This window comes from Miscanthus floridulus, chromosome 16 (genome assembly GCF_019320115.1).
Source record: "Miscanthus floridulus cultivar M001 chromosome 16, ASM1932011v1, whole genome shotgun sequence".
In the NCBI taxonomy this organism is placed as follows: domain Eukaryota; kingdom Viridiplantae; phylum Streptophyta; class Magnoliopsida; order Poales; family Poaceae; genus Miscanthus; species Miscanthus floridulus.
Window position 1 is genome coordinate 108,763,761 of NC_089595.1, and position 17,296 is coordinate 108,781,056.

Consider the following 17,296-nt stretch of genomic DNA (forward strand, 5'->3'; position numbering starts at 1 on the left):
ACTCTCCGCATCCAAGCAGGAAGCCCTCCAGCTGCTATTCGGTGGCGACTTCGACCCGGTGGCCATGAGCTTGGACATGATCGGGGTGGATGGGGATGTGGCCTAGTGCGCCCCCCCCCCCCCCCCGGTGCCTGTCTGTCCATGTCGCCATTTAGCTACCAATGACATCAACAAACAGTTGTTTTGTGTGGAACGTACGTGGGTTGAATGGACGCGTGCGGCGCGACGTCGTGCGAGAGTTCCTGGTCCAGCACCGGGCCTCGGTCGTTTGTTTGCAGGAGACTAAGCTCTCTGCAGTCTGTAACACTTTAGCTAATGAAACTCTAGGCAGCTTGTTTGACTACGTCTTTGTCCCGGCTGTAAATGTCTCCGGCGGTATTCTACTTGGGTGGCACAGGGAACTCTGGAGCGCCTCCCAGGTCATCCAGGGGCGCTTCTCCTTGACGGCCAAGCTCGCCGGGCAACGATCCCAGGACGCCTGGTGGATCACCGTCGTCTATGGCCCGCAGCACGACCAAGAAAAGGTGGAGTTCCTCGCGGAGCTATTGTAGTTCAGGGAGGCCAATGCTGGGGCTTGGCTGGTGTGCGGCGACTTTAACATGATCTACCAGGCTGCGGACAAGAACAACGATCGCCTAGACCGCCGTGCCATGCGAAGATTCCGTTCGTTCATCAGTCGTGCGCACCTCCACGAGATTGATCTGATTGGACGGCGATTCACGTGGTCCAGTGAACGGGACAGGCCGACTCTTGAACGCCTGGACCGCGTGTTTGCTTCGGTGGAATGGTTCGACCTTCATCCAAACCACTGTCTCAAACCGCTGTCATCTGACTGTTCCGACCACTGCCCACTCCTTCTCATGGACGTGGCTCCGAGGGCGAAACGAAGATTCAAGTTTGAGTCGTTCTGGGCGAAAATGCCAGGCTTCTTGGACGTGGTCGCCCAGGCGTGGTCGCTACCACCCGGCGATGTTGACCCTTTCAGAGTGCTGGACTGCAAACTTCGTAGCGTCGCCAAGGCACTTCAGAGCTGGAGTAGCTCCAAGATTGGCAGTGTCAGGTTCCAGCTTGCACTCGCACGCGAGGTCGTGCTGCGGTTTGACGAGGCCCGGGAGAGCAGGGAATTGACTGCACAGGAAGCAGAGCTGCGTTCGTCGCTGAAACTGAGAATCCTGGGTCTGGCCTCCTTGGCCAGAACCATTGCCACGCAGCGCTCACGGCTGCTTTTCCTTGCAGAAGGGGACGCTAATACAAAGTTCTTTCACTGCAGGCGTGTCACAGAGGTTGGAAGAACATGATTCAGTCGCTTTGGGTCCAGGGAAGCGAGCTGGTCACTGATGATAACATGGCGCAGGCGCTCTATGACCACTACAACTCCATCCTCGGCTCCTCTTTTGAACGCACTAGACGAATACACCTCAACGCCATCGGCCTGCCGTCGCTCGATCTTAGTGACCTCGAGGTGCTTTTCAGAGAGGAAGAGGTCCGCGCGGTTGTCATGGACTTGCCAAACGATAAGGCGCCAGGACCTGACGGGTTCACAGGCTTGTTCTACAAGAAGGCCTGGGACATCATCAAGGCTGACATCATGAACGCTTTCTATGCGTTCTGGTCGCAAGACGGGAGAAGCTTCTCTCACCTGAACAACGCCTACATGATCCTGCTCAGGAAGAAGGCACAGCCTACTGAAATCCGTGATTACCGCCCGATCAGCCTGATTCATAGTATTGGCAAGTTGATCACCAAGTGCTTGGCAAACCGCCTGGCAACAAAGCTTCTTGACGCACTGGTTAGCCGCAACCAGAGCGCGTTCATCAAGGGACGGTGCATCCAGGATAACTTTCGAGCCGTGCGTCTATCGTGCAAGGCACTGCACGCCGTTCGCAGGCCGTGCGTCCTGCTCAAAATTGACATCGCCAAAGCCTTCGACACCGTGTCTTGGACGTTCCTGCTTGAGGTGCTACAGCATATGGGCTTTGGACGTCGTTGGAGGAATTGGCTCTCCATCATTCTTAGCTGAGCGAGCACAAAGATCATGCTCAATGGCCGTGCAGGGAGGAGAATCTGCCATGACAGAGGATTAAGGCAAGGCGACCCGCTGTCCCCGATGCTCTTCGTCCTTGTAATGGAGGTGATCAACCACACCATCCGATGGATTGACAGCAAGGGCCTCCTTTCCCAGCTCGGGACAGCAGCGATCACCCAGAGAACCAGCATCTACGCCGATGACGTGATCGTGTTTGTGGTGCCCATGGAGACCGATCTCGTCGTAGTGAAGACAGTGCTCCAAATCTTTGGCCGTTGAAAAGCTCTAATTTGGTTTTGATGAATTAAAAAAACTATAAGTGCTAACCTAGTTTATCAAAGTGATTATGAGATAGGTGGCGCTACTCCAAGTGATGAAGCAATTGTGAAGATCATGATGATGGTGATGCCATGGTGATGATCAAGCGCTTGGCCTTGAAAAGAAGAAAGAGAAAAATAAAGGCTCAAGGCAAATGAATAAATGGTAAGAGCTATTTTATTTTGGTGATCAAGACACTTAGAGAGTGTGATCATATTTAGGTTCGATAGTCGTATTATTAAGAGGTGAAACTCGTATCGAAATACGGTTGTCAAAGTGACACTAGATGCTCTAACTCATTGCATAAGCATTTAGGATCTAGTGGAGTGCTAACACCCTTGAAAATATTTGTGAAAATATTCTAACACATGTGCACAAGGTGATACACTTGGTGGTTGGCACATTTGAGCAAGGGTTAGGAACTTCACCGACGTCCTATACAGAAAAGACAGAAGTCACTGTAAGTGACCGGACGCTGGTCTCGAAAGGACCGGCGCGTCCGGTCAGTAGAAGCAGCGAAGACGCTGGTGTCGGTCTCTGACCGGACGCTGGAGGGCTGCGTCCGGTCCCGCTGACGTGGTAGTGCACAGAGGAGACGCCGAGTGATCGGACGCTGGGTGAGTCCGGTCGAGCATGACCGGATGCGTCCGGTCGTGAAAAATCGTTTCTGAATGCTTACTGGAAACGACCGGACGCTGGGGTTTAGCGTCCGATCACTTTGAGCTGCTGCGTCCGGTCATCACTTAACCGTTGAGGTCCAGCGTCCGGTCACCCCGTGTTGTGCCCAGTGAAGGGGTACAACGGCTCTATTTCGTTGGGGCTTCTATTTAAGTCCCATGGCCTGCTCAAGCTCACTCTCTTGGCCATTTACATTGACATAGCAACCTTGTGAGCTTAGCCAAAGCCCTTCGACTCATCTCCATCATTGATTCATTATCTTTGTGAGATTGGGAGAGAATCCAAGTACATTGCTTGAGTGTTTGCATCTAGAGGCACTTGGTGTTCGTGTTTCGCTGCGGGATTCACTTGTTACTCTTGGTGGTTGCCGCCACCTAGACGGCTTAGAGCAGCGAGGATCATTGAGCGGAGGTTGGTGATTGTCTCCGGCTCCGATCGTGGTGATTGTGAGGGGTTCTTGACCTTTCTTCGACGGAGAGCCAAAAGGTACTCTAGTGGATTGCTCGTGGCTTGTGTGATTCTCATCTTGTGTTGGTTGTGCGGCACCCTATTGAGGGTTTGACGTGTGATGCCAATTAGCGCGTGAACCTCCAAGTGAGTGAATCGCCACAACGAGAAGTAGCTTGCCGGTAAGCAAGTGAACCTCGGTAAAAAATCATTGTGTTCATCATTTGATTCTGAGGTGATTGGTCTTCATTGGTAGTCATTCTTGTGATTGATTGGCTCCTTCCTCGACACGGCGGTATAAACAAATTGCTCACTCTCTTTACTTTACCGTAAACTAGTTGTCAAGCTCTTTAGTGTAGCTAGTTGTGAGAGCTTCTTAGTTTGGTTAGTGTGGCTCTTTAGTTAGCCTTTAAGAGCATATTAACTTAGTGTAGTGTCATAGCTATTGTGTGGATAGAAACTATATAAACTAGAATTGTGGTAGGTGGCTTGCATTTTTAGTAGGCTAGCACAATACTTACTTCGCCTCATAATTGTCTAACCGGATTGTTAAATGTTGTTGTAGAATTTTTAATAGGTTATTCACCCCCCTCTAGCCATTAGAACCTTTCAGCCGTACGTCGGGCCTCTTTGCCAACCTCAACAAGAGTGTAGCGACACCGTTGCACTACACACCGGCTGACATTCAATGGGTATAGGACATCCTGTCATGTAGGATTGAGGGATTCCTAAGCCGTTACCTAGGCATTCCTTTGTCCATCTTCCGGATGAAGAAGGGAGATGAGCAGCCGATCATCGATTCAATTGCCGCCCGCATTCCAAGGTGGAAGGGGAACATGCTTAACGTCACCGGCAGGACGACGCTCATCAAGGTTACACTCTCGGGCATCCCAGTGCACACGACCATTGCACTTTGCCTCTCGTCCTAGGCAATCTAATGCATCGACAAGTTGCGGAGAGCGTTCATTTGGGCGGGCACAGACTCAGCTTCTGGGGGACGTTGCAAGGTCGCCTGGACGACGGTTTCCAGGCCGCGCGACCTAGGTGGCCTCGGCGTAGCGGACCTTCGCCGCGCCGGAGTGGCACTCTGGGTTCGGTGTCCATGGCTCCGCCGAGTTGTTCCGGAGCGTTCTTGGGGGTCCCTACCAGAACGCGAAGAACGTATGGTCGCAACAGTCTTCCAAGCGACCACGGTCTCTGGCTTGGGGAACAACTGGCTCTAGGGCTCCTGCGTGCGACGCATCGCCCCGTCGGTGTTCGCAGCGGTGCCAAAGAGAAGATGGCGATGCTCTGTTGCCGAGGCGCTTGAAGGAAGGGCCTGGGTGCACCATATCGCCGGGGCAAGGACCATGAGGTTCATCACTGAATTCATCAGCCTATGGAACATGGTCTAGGGGGTGCATCTGTCGCCCCGCGTGCCCGACACGTTCAGCTGGCGGCTCACGGCGGACAGGCAGTACTCCGCGTCGTCAGCCTATGGCGCGATGTTCGTCAGTTCTTCTACACCGCTTGGGGCGAAGTTGATCTGGAAGACGTCGGGGCCCCCACGCGTCAAGTTTTTCTTCTGGCTAGTCATGCATGGGCGTTGCTGGACGGCGCATAGGTGACACCGCCATGGTTTGCAGGATAGCGACACCTGCATCATCTGTGACTAAGCTGCCGAGACGATGGATCATCTAATCCTCGGCTGTGTCTTCAGCCTCGAGGTTTGGGATTCATGGGTACGACGTTTCCTCCTGCATGATCTGGTCGTCGTTCACCAGGACGACATCATGCGGTGGTGGTCGACCTCCAAGAAGCAGCTGCCCAAGGTGTTGCGCCGTGGGTTTGACTCACTCCTGCTCCTCGTCGGATGGCTCCTGTGGAAGGAAAGAAATGCCAGATCGTTCAACCGTATCGCTTCGTCACGGGTGCAGTTGCTTGAGGCCATTGAGCAGGAGGTTACGCTTTGGTGCGCGGCTGGGTTAGGCAGCTAGGAGCGTTTGACGAGCGGCACCGTTCCACGTGAATACGTATCTCCTAGAGTCGTAGAATTAGTACACTGTAATCACAATCACATGCGAGATTACAAAGGATAGGACAAGGGCTTTGATAATCTTAAGCTTACCATATCCCATACTTTTGTAAGAAAACTTTTTAATCATGCTTGACGGGAAAAAAAATCTAGGCATCCGCCATCGTTTATCGCTTGCGAAGAAGCCTAACGATGGCCTGGCTGTTCTGGCCTGTCGATGTCGGTGTCTGTTTCCCCGCATAGCGAACGGGATACCCTAGATGCGAGCAAACGGGAAACGGCCAACTGGACAAGGCTCCTGTTTCACCGATCAACAACAGGAGCCTCATCCTAAAAAAAATGGACCCAAGAAAACAACAGGTGCCGCGCTGCCACGCCACGCCATTGCCATGCCACCGGTGAACAGCATAGTGGCGGCTCAGCATAGAGACGAGCCCAGCGCTCAATAGAAAGGAAGTGGGCGACTCCGAGAGAGAGAGAGAGAGAGAGAGGGAGAGAGAGGCAAGTCCCGGGACCAAGCCGTTCGGCCTCGCGCGATGCAGCAGCAGCCGCCGCCGGCGTCCATCCGCGCCGTCACCATCCGATTCGCCGACCTCAGGGTAACTAACCTTCCGCCACCGCCGACGCGACATTGCCAGCTCAGCGGCGTTTCATCTCTCCTTTGGAGGCGGCTTAATTGGCTTGGAGCTGCTGGCTGTGACTGACGGCGGGTACGGTGCGCGCAGGATCGGAGCAAGGACCTGGGCGGCTTCATCGAGGAAGGCTTCGGGCCTCGGGGGCTCGGTATCGTCTCCATCGCCGACGTGAGTGATGCTACTGTGCTATAGCGTTTGAGGCTGAGATGCAGCATGAGCAGATTTCGATTTCTATTTCTCTCGACCTTGAGCTTACGTGTGGGAGTGCGTTTGCTTTGTGCACGCAGGTACCCGGTTATCCTGAGCTCAGGAAAAGGCTGCTGCGCTTGGCGCCAAGGCATGTTGTCTTGCATTCTCATCTATGTTCAGGGGCTTCAGGCCCAATCAGGGCGATATGCCATGATTTTGTGCCTTTTTTCTTTCGCTAGCTGAACTCTTTGCTGAAAGACTTCTTACGATTTTGTGCCTTTTTCCTTTCGCTAGCTGAACTCTTTGCTGAAAGACTTCTTACGCTCCCTACTGTTTTGTTGCACTGTTTGTTAGGATCGTCAACCTTCCTGATGATGTGAAGAAACAACTGGAGGACCCAGATAGCAGGTCATAGTTTACAGAATGCTCTTCACCAGGGAGCTTTTGGTTGGCATGATTGCTTATAGTGTCTACTTAAAGTCTTAAATGCTCCTCCTCTCCTCCCTCTTCTTTTCGTTCTTCTTACTTCATTTTCTTTCGGAAAAATATGAGCTCCAGAGCTAGGATTTATATATAACTTGCACTTCAGTTCGTACAAAACCTTATGTATTTCGTATGCATTATTATTGGCCTTGCTTGACAGATATCACTTTGGTTGGAGTCGTGTGGAAGAAAAAATCGAGCCTGGAAGATTGGGTAAACAACATCTTTTCACTCTGTGTAATCATGCATCACATTGTATATAGAGCATCCTCTAAGCCTATCAGTTTGAGGATCAACTTTACAATAATGAAAATGACTTAGTAGGGGGAAATGCAATTGGAAAAAAAAAGTTAGTTGCAACAGTAGTGTATTCAGGTCAAAATGGTCTTTCAATTTTGCACTCAATGTCTTGGAATGCTTTTAGGCCCATAAGGCAAATTTCATCTGTTTTATGCAGACACAGCCAAAGGCTCCTATTTCGCCAACCCAGTTTTTGATGTCCCAACAACTGATGATGAGCTTCTAACTAGGTATAATGTTCCTAATCCTAAGTTACCTTTCTGTGTACAGTCTACTTTAAGTATACCTGACAACTAGAAACTTGATTATGTTATTATTGTTTTTGAAACAATAATGTTATTATTGTTCCAACCCTGTTTTATGTACTGAAGCATCTTTTAGTGAATGGTAACTTCACTGTCTCACTGCAGCTCAAGCTTGCTGGCTGTATCATTTTAAATCTGTAATGTTTGCTACTTATCTGAACAGTTTGTAGCATTTATGCAAACGAAATTATTACTCCAATTTTTAGGTGTGGCATATTACATATGTTGAAAACCTATTAGATTTCATTTTTAGATGTTCATATTGATATTTGTTCCTGTTTTCTTTCTGATGATATAACATTTAGATACCCATCGTACTGCCGACCAAACATATGGCCAACTGATCATCTTCCTGAGCTTGAAATAGGTATGTGTTTTACAGGCCATATAAGGTATTCATGTACATTCAAGAAATCTTATTGCAAATCACAAGTTGATAGTAGTTACCTTGAGCAGAAAATTACTGTTAAACTCTAACGTTGTTACGAATTAAAGTAGTGAGACTTGACACTCTGCTTCTCAGGTTTACATACGTTACGTAATGCATATACACAGTGGCGGAGCCTGAATCAAATTGTAGGAGGGGCCAGTTTATGAATTAAACCCAAATGTACACCGGTGGTGGAGAGATTAGTCTTAATTCTTATAAATATAGGTCAAATCAAATAGCAAAGCACCTGAAATTCTCTAAAAAAGCAACAGAAGATCTAAATTGACAACAAAATAGTATTCAATCAGCCACTTAGCCTGCGGATTATACAGATCAAAGGGTTTAGAAGCAAAGAAAAATAGAAAACAACAAGAACTTAAAAGCATATGTACCAGTACCTACGCTGAGGCAAAAGCAAAGCAAGAAACTGAGGAGTGGCAGCACGCTGGGAGCGGGCCTGACTGCTGGCCGGGGGCTGCAGTCCTTCCCCGGAGTGTGGAGTCAGCCACTCAGTCACAAACGCGGAGTCGCAGAGGGAAGGGAGTGAGACATTGAGAGCGCCTGGTGGCGAGACACAACAGAGATGTGGGCCCAATAGTACACGGTCTTCAGAAAAAATGCAAAGGCAAGGGGGGGCCATGGCCCACTATGGCCCTCACGTAGCTCCGCCGGTGCATATACATGCATTGCACATGACAAAAGTTCATTAGCTAATTCTGTGACAGCGCATATTTCAAGAAATTGCTTTCCAGTTTAAATCAAATGTTTATATTGATAATATGAGTACATGTTTTATGTCAAGGGCGTCGAACCCCCGACTGGCCGGACCGCGGCTACGCAGTTCGTAGCCGTCGGCCGTCTTCTCCGGTGAGGTTATTCCCCTCCACCGCAGGCTTAACAGAGAGAGAGGGAGATTAGGGATATAATTCTTCTTATTCTTCATTGTCAAGCGATTACAATTATATATGGCCAATGGCCCAACCGAATGGAGAAAGCTCTCCTTGATTCTAGGAATTTCCAAAACAACTTACTAATCTAAGTTTCTATCTTTAGCCCTTAGAGGGCAACCCATGCAGCGCCTGCCCAGCGCGCTCAGCCGCGCGGCGCACGTCGCGGGCGCGCCTGCGCCTGGCATATGTGCGCCCGCACATGACATCTCTCCCCGCCTCGACGGCTAGCTCGTCCTCGAGCTGAAAGGAAGGGAACCGAGCACGGAGGTCGTCCAGATCCTCCCATGAAGCCGAGACAGGTGGTTCTCCCTGCCATTCAACGAGCACCTAGCGCACTCCCCGGGCCAGCCGAGCTCGAGTCACCCGGGCGGGAGCAGGCACCACAGCACCGTGCAGGAGCAGAGGCAGCAGCGGTGGAACGGCCGGCGGGGTACCGACAAACTTCTTGAGGACGCCGATGTGGAACACATCATGAAGACGAGCGCCGGGAGGAAGCTGTAGCCGCACAGCCACCTCGTTGATGAGCTCCGCCACCTGGTACGGCCCGACGTATCGCGGCTTGAGCTTCCCTGTTGCCGAGCGTGGGAGGGACGCTGTTGCCCGCTGCCGAAGGCGAAGAAGAGCCCAATCGCCGACCTGGAAGGACACCGGCCTGTGGTGCTGGTCGTAGACGCGCTTTTGGACCGCCTGAGCCTGTTCAAGGCGATAGCGGATGTCGTCGAGGAAGGCAGCGCGCTCCTCCATCTCCTGGGCGACCGCTGCGACGCGGGTCTCGCCGGGCTCATAGGAGCGGATGGTCGGGGGGTCCCGGCCATAGACTACACGAAACGGAGTTTCGCGGAGCGATGACTGATAGGCGGTGTTGTAGGTGTACTCCGCCCATGGCAGCCAACGGAGCCACTGCCGGGGACGGTCGCCGGTGAAGCAGCGCAAGTACATGACGATGACCCGGTTGGCGCCCTCGGTCTGGCCGTCCGTCTGCGGGTGAAAGGCGGAGGACATGTAGAGCTTCGTCCCAGTGAGCCGCATGAGCTCCTGCCAGAACGCCGAGGTGAACACTGGATCGCGGTCCGAGACGATGGACTGCGGAACGCCATGGAGGCAAACGATGTCGGCGAAGAAGGCGTGAGCGACGGACTCGGCGGTGTAGGGGTGCGCCAGGGGAATGAAATGGCAGTACTTGCTGAAGCGATCCACGACGGAGAGGATGACCGTCTTGCCTTGCACCTTGGGCAGCGCCACGATGAAGTCGATGCCGATGTCCGCCCACACAGCCGACGGAACCGGCAGTGGCTGCAGCAGACCGGCCAGCCTGAGGTGGTCGGGCTTGTACTGCTGACAGGTGACGCAGGCCTTCACGAAATCCTGCACCAAACGACGCATGTTGGGAAAATGAAAATCCCGCCGGAGCCTGTGGAGGGTGCGGTGGATGCCCTCATGGCCGTCGTTGTGGACCGCGGCCAAGATCTCCTGTAGCAGCGGCGACGCCGGGGGAATGTACAGGCGGCCGTCGAAGGCGACCATGCCGTCCACCAGCGCCCAAGGGGCGGTGCGGGTGCCAGCCCGGACCTCATCATGGATGGCGACCAGGGCCGGATCAGTGGCCTGGGCGTGGCGGAGGCGCTCGATGAAGTCAAAGCGGGGCGCCGAAATAGCCATCACCTCCCCTTCGTCATTGTCGCGACGGGAGAGGGCGTCGGCGACGATGTTCGTGGCGCCCGACCGGTACTCCACCGAGAAATCGAAGCCCAGGAGCTTGCCGACCCAGTGATGCTGAGGGATCGTGGCGAGGCGCTGATCGAGGAGATACTTCAGGCTGTAGTGGTCGGTCTTGACGATGAAGCGCCGCCCCCAGAGATACGGGCGCCAGTGCCGTATCGCCTGGACGAGGCCGATGAGCTCGCGCTCGTAGGCGGCTAGCGAGCGGTGGCGAGGCGCCACAGGCCTGCTGAAGAAGGCGACCGGATGGCCCTCCTGGACCAGGACCGCGCCGAAGCCGAACGTCGACGCATCACACTCGACGGTGAACAGCTTGGCGAAGTCGGGCATGGCGAGGACGGGGGCGGACGTGACGGTGGTCTTGAGCGCTGTGAATGCCGCGGCCGCCGCGTCGTCCCAGGAGAAACCCTCCTTCTTGAGTAGGGTCGTCAGTGGTGCAGCGATCGCCCCGAAGTTGTGGACGAACTTGCGGTAATACCCGGCGAGGCCGAGGAAACCATGCACAGCCCGGGGCGAACGTGGAGCCGGCCAATCGTGGATCGCCTGCACCTTGGCCAGGTCCATGGCCACACCCGCCGCAGATATGACATGGCCGAGGTAGGCGACGGAGGAAGCACCAAAAGAACACTTGGTGCGCTTGACGAAGAGTTGGTGGCGGCGTAGTTCGTCGAGGACGGCCCGGAGGTGGCGAAGATGATCAGCCCACGACTTGCTGTAAATCAGAATATCGTCAAAAAATACCAGGACGAAGCGGCGCAGGAACGGGCGGAGCACGTCGTTCATCAAGGCCTGGAATGTCGCCGGGGCGTTGCACAGCCCGAACGCCATCACCAGGAACTCGTACAGGCCGTCGTGGGTGCGGAACGCCGTCTTGTGCACATCCTCCGGCCGCATGCGCACCTGGTGGTACCCGGACCGGAGGTCCAGCTTGGTGAAGAACTTGGCGCCATGGAGCTCGTCGAGTAGCTCGTCGACCATCGGGATCGGGAAAGCATCCTTGACGGTGAGCGCGTTCAGCGCCCGGTAGTCGACGCAGAAGCGCCACGAACCATCGGGCTTCTTGACAAGGAGGACGGACGACGAGAACGGCGAGTCGCTGCGGCGGACGATCCCTTGATCAATCATGGCGGCACACTGCCGCTCCAACTCGTCCTTGTGCGCCGCGGGGTACCGGTAAGGGCGGACGGCGACCGGTTGGGCGTCGGGCTTGAGAATAATGCGGTGGTCGTGCGCATGCTTGGGGGGCAGACCGACGGGGTCCGCGAAGAGCCCCCCAAACGAGAGCAACAGCGCCTCCAGGAGGGAACCGGCCTCTGTTGTGGCGCCCAGGGCCGGCACAGAGGGGCTGGCCACGCCGGTCCAGGAGACGGGGCGCCCCTGGCGCTGGAAGGACATGCGCCAGCGGCCGAGGTCCCAAACAATGGGCCCCAACTCGCCGAGCCACCAGGTGCCGAGGACGACGTCGTACCCGGCCAGTGGCATGACGTAGAGGTCGGCCGGGAACGACTCGCCGTCGATGAGCAGAGGCGCGTCGCGGATGACGCCGGCGCAGGTGACCCGCTCGCCATTCGCAACCAAGGCTGTGAGGCGGGGGCGTTGGCGGATGGGTAGACCGGAGCGCCGCGCCGCCTCCTCCGAGATGAAGTTGTGCGTGCTGCCGGAGTCGAGGAGGGCGACGAGGGACGCGGCGCCGAGTGCCACGGCGATCTGCATGGTGCCTGCCATGGGAACCCCAGCCACGGCCTGCAGGGAAAAACAGGGTGCCTCGGCGTCGTGCTCCGCGTCTCCAGCGGCGTCCGCGGCGTCCTCGATCTCCACGCCTTCAAGGAAGAAGATGCGCCGGCAAAATCTGTTATGGCCACGGGTATATTTTTCATTGCAATTAAAGCAGAGACCCAGACGGCGCCGTTCCGCCATCTCGTCCGGGGTGAGGCGCCTCTGGTTGCCCTCGCCGCGACCCTGTTGGGCGGCCACCGGAGGGGCAGGGAGCGCCAGCGGCTGGTGGGGCGCCTGGAGCGCTGGCCGGGGCGCGGGAGCGGGAAGGAGGCCGCGCGGGGGCGCCCTAGGGGGAGGCTGCACCGGGCGGTCGATCTCCATCAACTCCACTTGGCGCGCCAGGCTCATGGCGGCCGCGAGCGTCGCCGGGTTGTGGATGCGGACGGCGTGGCTGAGCGGCGGCAGGAGTCCGCCGGTGAAGAGCTGGACGCGCTGAGCCTCATCAAGACGACCCGCGCGAGGCAGGAGGCCCTGGAAGCGATTGGAGTACTCCTCCACGGTCCCTGTACGCCGGCACTCGGCGAGCTCGAACAGCGGTGCCGAGCGGAGGGGAGGCCCAAACCGCAAGTTCAGGAGCTCCTTGAATCGCCCCCACGGCGGCGTGCCCTCGTCCTCCTGGAGTTGGATGTACCAGAGTTGCGCGACGTCCTCCAAATTGTACGAGGCCATCCACACACGCTCCTCCGCCATGGTGCGCTGTTGGTGAAAATAGGATTCGCACTTGTTGATGAAGAGCATCGGATCGGTCTTGCCGTCGTAGCGGGGAAAATCCAATTTTTGGAATTTTGGGGGGCGATCAAGATCGCGCGGCCCTTCCGGGCGGCCGCCGGCGCCGCTGTCCGACGACGAGGCCGACTTCTCCTTCATAGCCGCCATGTCGGCCTTCATGGTTGTCATCTCCGTGGTGATGGATTTCAACATCGCCATCACATCGGCGATGGTGGGATCGCTCATGGCTGCTGGCTGCGGTGCGGAAGCGGTGGAGGACTGCGGCGATGGAGGAGGGCTAGGGTAGTGGGCGGCGGCTGTGGAAGAATGGGTGGAGCGGGTGGGAGAGGACCGACGTGACCGTGATACTAGGTTGTCAAGGGCGTCGAACCCCCGACTGGCCGGACCGCGGCTACGTAGTTCGTAGCCGTCGGCCGTCTTCTCCGGTGAGGTTATTCCCCTCCACCGCAGGCTTAACAGAGAGAGAGGGAGATTAGGGATATAATTCTTCTTATTCTTCATTGTCAAGCGATTACAATTATATATGGCCAATGGCCCAACCGAATGGAGAAAGCTCTCCTTGATTCTAGGAATTTCCAAAACAACTTACTAATCTAAGTTTCTATCTTTAGCCCTTAGAGGGCAACCCATGCAACGCCTGCCCAGCGCGCTCAGCCGCACGGCGCACGTCGCGGGCGCGCCTGCGCCTGGCATATGTGCGCCCGCACATGACATTTTACATTTTCTTTAATGGGTGAGTGACCTTTTCCCTCGTACCCTCTAAGAGAGGAGGTGACTACCTGTGCCATCTTAGGCTCGAAAGCGGGTGGGCGTACTGGTACTGGCAACAAGCCAGTTTTGCTAACCGAGCTAGGCTCGGTTCTCTGAACAGATGTTGTGCATACTTTACATTATTGGTGTCTCTTGGATCTCAAGAAGGTAAATGCAAAAGGCATTAAAGAGTTACAGTGATGCATCACATTGCCCATTTATTTTCGTCCATCAGAGGATTGTGACCTAATATTAACAGACCTCTCATTCTGTCAATGACTTGCTGTCTTTTTCTTAAGTTCTGAAGTCTCTATGCGCTATAGAAATGTCTATTTAAGTGTATGTGAGTTCTTTTTGTAAAAGATGATTTTGTCAACTAGAATCAAGCCCATATGTATAACATTTATTTCAATTGTAGCATTCAAAGATCTTGGAAAATTGATGTTGGAAGTTGGCTTGATGTTGGCTCATCATTGTGATCGCTATGGTATGTACTACTGAACCATGGCTATGTTTAGTAAGGTTTATCTGTAAGACATCAACTCCACTTGGTTCAAAAATTAATGAGTGAGCCATGGAATCTTTTATCCTCTTTTAATGAAATATGTGCACTGCACTTTTTTTGGAGATTTTTTTTTAACTCATAGGACATAGTAATATCATAATAGTAGTATATGCATTTGTGTAAATGTAAAAGTTAATGATCTTTTGAGCATCTTATTATTCATTATGTATTATGAGTTCAGAGAACAGTTGCATACTTTGTTATTATTGATATATGGTGAAATCCAATGCAACACCCAATAGTAGTGTATCTTGTACAAAGTGCACCCCTTTTTCAGATATACGTGCTGCAGGCATGTCCTGGACAGCCAGCTTTCAGGGTCTTTTCTCGACCCTGCAATTTGAGGAAATTTCTTCCTTCTGTGATATACCTCGGGACATGGGGGAGGTCAATCCCCCAGGGGTCGAGTTTTTTTTTTGTCAGATATCCATTTATTTAGCTTAGTAGCCAAATTGTTACTAAGGAGCTGTTTTAAGTTTTTGATAGGGAAGCAATTCAGGTGGTAGGAAACCGTTGAATTTTTCTGGTAACCACAAATTTTATGATATATGTAAAATATGACATACATGCTAACTGAATCTTTCTCCGAACTTTAATATTTTATTTTAGTTACCATTTAATCAAATAGCCTACCCCCAACTTGTTTGGGACTTAAAGGCTTTGTTGTTGTTGTTGTTGTACCATTTAATCAAATGAATCATCGTCTCTGTGATTTTCAGTAATGCAGAAAGGAGTGGGACAGTACATTGGTGAAAGCCTTGAGAAGACACTTGCTAACTCAAGGTGTCCCAAGGGTCGTCTGCTGTACTACTTTCCCAAATCATTTAGGTACACTCAGCAAGCATATGTATAGTCATAAACTCATGAAAATTAAATGGCTCTAATTAGCACATAACCTTTAGGCAAACTTAGAGTTACACAGGTTCAGTATATTTTACAGGAGGACAACATTAATACACTGCATGTTTTCACATAGTACATCCTTTGCCCATGTGGATCAAAACTTTGCCCTTATTTTGGTATCCAAGATTTTTAATCAGATCTAAGATTTCCAATGTCTTCTCTAAAAGTTTATGGTTGTTTGTTATTGCAGCAAACAGGATGGAGTTCAATCTGTTTCGTCATGGTGTGGATGGCATACTGACTATGGATTTTTGACAGGTGACCCATGGTACCCCTATGGGTTGGGTCTGTGTGATAACATGTGATCAAACAAGTGATACACATATTTATTACCAAATTTATACTCACAACCTAACGTATTAATGGAATTCTTGGTCTCAATGCTCTTATTGTCTTCACATTCATTGTTCTCAGATAGTTTTATGCATACATGCAGGACTTACGTGTGGCTTGTTCACGAGAAAATCAGAGGAGGTTCCCTGTCCTGATATTGGAACTGGGCTATATGGTCGGACTCGTGATAATCAAGTTGTTAAGGTTACTTTCTTTCAATGTAGGATTCGCCTTGAGATAGATGACATGCAAATGTAACTTACTGAGGTCGTCACTTCACTAAGCATCAAGTAAAAATGATATGCACGTTTGCAGCACTGGGAAATATAGTGTTATAGACAACCTTCGACCGATCATTGCTCATTGTTGTTTAACCAATTGCATGGAGCCATGGACCATGTTTACATTGTATTCAGTTCAGAGAGCTAGGTGTTATGTGCTTATTTGTTTTTGAATGGACACTTTAGGTCACATTTGAGGACGATGAATTGGTTTACCAAATTGGGGAAAGTGCTGAAATACTATCAAGAGGTCATCTCTGTGCAACTGTGAAGGTATTTTCTAATCAACATTCACCTTTCTAATTGGCCTAAATGTGTCATTTGGTTGCCTGCATGAACGCATGGGCAGTTATGCCTGATCCAAATGGCATAAAAGCAACTTCTGAGCCTGGCTCCAAGGAAACAAAGTCTGGCTTTTCTTGCTGGTCTATCTTGTACTGGCATGTTTGTGTCTCAGCCAGTGGCTCTATCACCCCATATGCAACCAACCAAAGCATGACTTAAATCTTAAGGACAATCGATCTTAATGGATACAACTAACTAAGCCTGCTTCTTTTTGTTTAGATGAAACCAAAACATGTCCACTTTGTAATTGATGGTCCCATGGTTGTAAGTTCTTATGGTTGCCAATGTTTTTAGGCTCCCAGCAGCGAAAATGCTTCTGATGTTGATCGGTCAACTTTTGTTCTGTTTATTCAGCCAGATTGGTAAGTGCAGTTTTGTCTTCCCATTTGGCATCTGGTAGAAATGATAGCTCACTTGTACTTTTGCTCTTTCTGTACCAAAGATTGTGCCACCTATATTGCCAAGATTTCTTTGGTTATGTTGTTAGGGTTTCTTCCTCCATCTCAATTGTGAAATGTAATGCACAAACACCAGGATATACAGTTGCATACTTCCCAGTTTACTCTTTAAACTTAACCCATTTATGTTAGTCTAGTTCAGCCTGATTGTGCCAAAAACAAAACAAAAACTGATGGCAAAGCAAGGGCCAGGTCTAATAGGCTATTTGTGAGTTCTCAATGTTATCCGCACGCATGTTTCCAAAGTGAAATCATCATTTGAAAATTTTGGCAGGGATGAGCTGCTGAAGCTTCCAAGTGAAATACGCTATTACAAGGAGGTTTGTCTAAACAGAGTCTTCACTTTTTTGCTTCATCACGGTTTGGTTCTGCTCCCGCCAAATGAGAAATGACCACTCTGTTTTTGACTCGACAGTTGATTCCACCAAACGGGACACTTACATACGGCGAGTACTCTGAAAGGGTCTTGGCGAGTGTTATCGGCAAGAGCGTGGAGCACACCTTGACGCCACAATAAGAAACTCTAGATACATATGTTGCATGTATATTGATATAGCCAATCGGCGAAACTCACACAAAGTGACAGAAGCATGCTGGTGTGGGATGAATCACAGCTCAGAATAATGCACCAACAAAAGTATGCCATGTTATGTTATTTTACC

General features: G+C 51.7%; 2 protein-coding genes across 2 annotated transcripts; both read left to right on the forward strand.

Annotated features, from left to right (window-relative positions):
- The first annotated feature begins 599 nt into the window (after window positions 1–599).
- On the forward strand, window positions 600–1,298 carry LOC136511239 (uncharacterized). Its single transcript, XM_066505386.1, has one exon. The coding sequence runs from the start codon at window positions 600–602 to the stop codon at window positions 1,296–1,298; it is 699 nt and encodes a 232-aa protein (XP_066361483.1).
- Window positions 1,299–5,860: 4,562 nt separating this feature from the next.
- LOC136512312 (uncharacterized) lies at window positions 5,861–17,289 on the forward strand. The gene is made up of 15 exons (XM_066506275.1): window positions 5,861–6,082; window positions 6,209–6,286; window positions 6,406–6,455; window positions 6,662–6,715; window positions 6,951–7,003; window positions 7,248–7,320; window positions 7,701–7,762; window positions 14,168–14,236; window positions 15,034–15,142; window positions 15,408–15,475; window positions 15,654–15,754; window positions 16,018–16,104; window positions 16,471–16,538; window positions 16,909–16,954; window positions 17,050–17,289. The coding sequence occupies exons 1-15, from the start codon at window positions 6,020–6,022 to the stop codon at window positions 17,149–17,151; spliced, it is 1,083 nt and encodes a 360-aa protein (XP_066362372.1). The 5' UTR covers window positions 5,861–6,019; the 3' UTR covers window positions 17,152–17,289.
- Window positions 17,290–17,296: the final 7 nt, after the last annotated feature.

Coding starts and splice junctions, on each gene's coding strand:
- LOC136511239 (XM_066505386.1), top strand. CDS start 600: ATGATCTACCAGGCTGCGGACAAGAACAACGATCGCCTAGACCGCCGT.
- LOC136512312 (XM_066506275.1), top strand. CDS start 6,020: ATGCAGCAGCAGCCGCCGCCGGCGTCCATCCGCGCCGTCACCATCCGA. Junction 6,456..6,661: donor CTGCTGCGCTTGGCGCCAAG/GCATGTTGTCTT, acceptor ACTGTTTGTTAG/GATCGTCAACCTTCCTGATG. Junction 15,476..15,653: donor TGACTATGGATTTTTGACAG/GTGACCCATGGT, acceptor GCATACATGCAG/GACTTACGTGTGGCTTGTTC.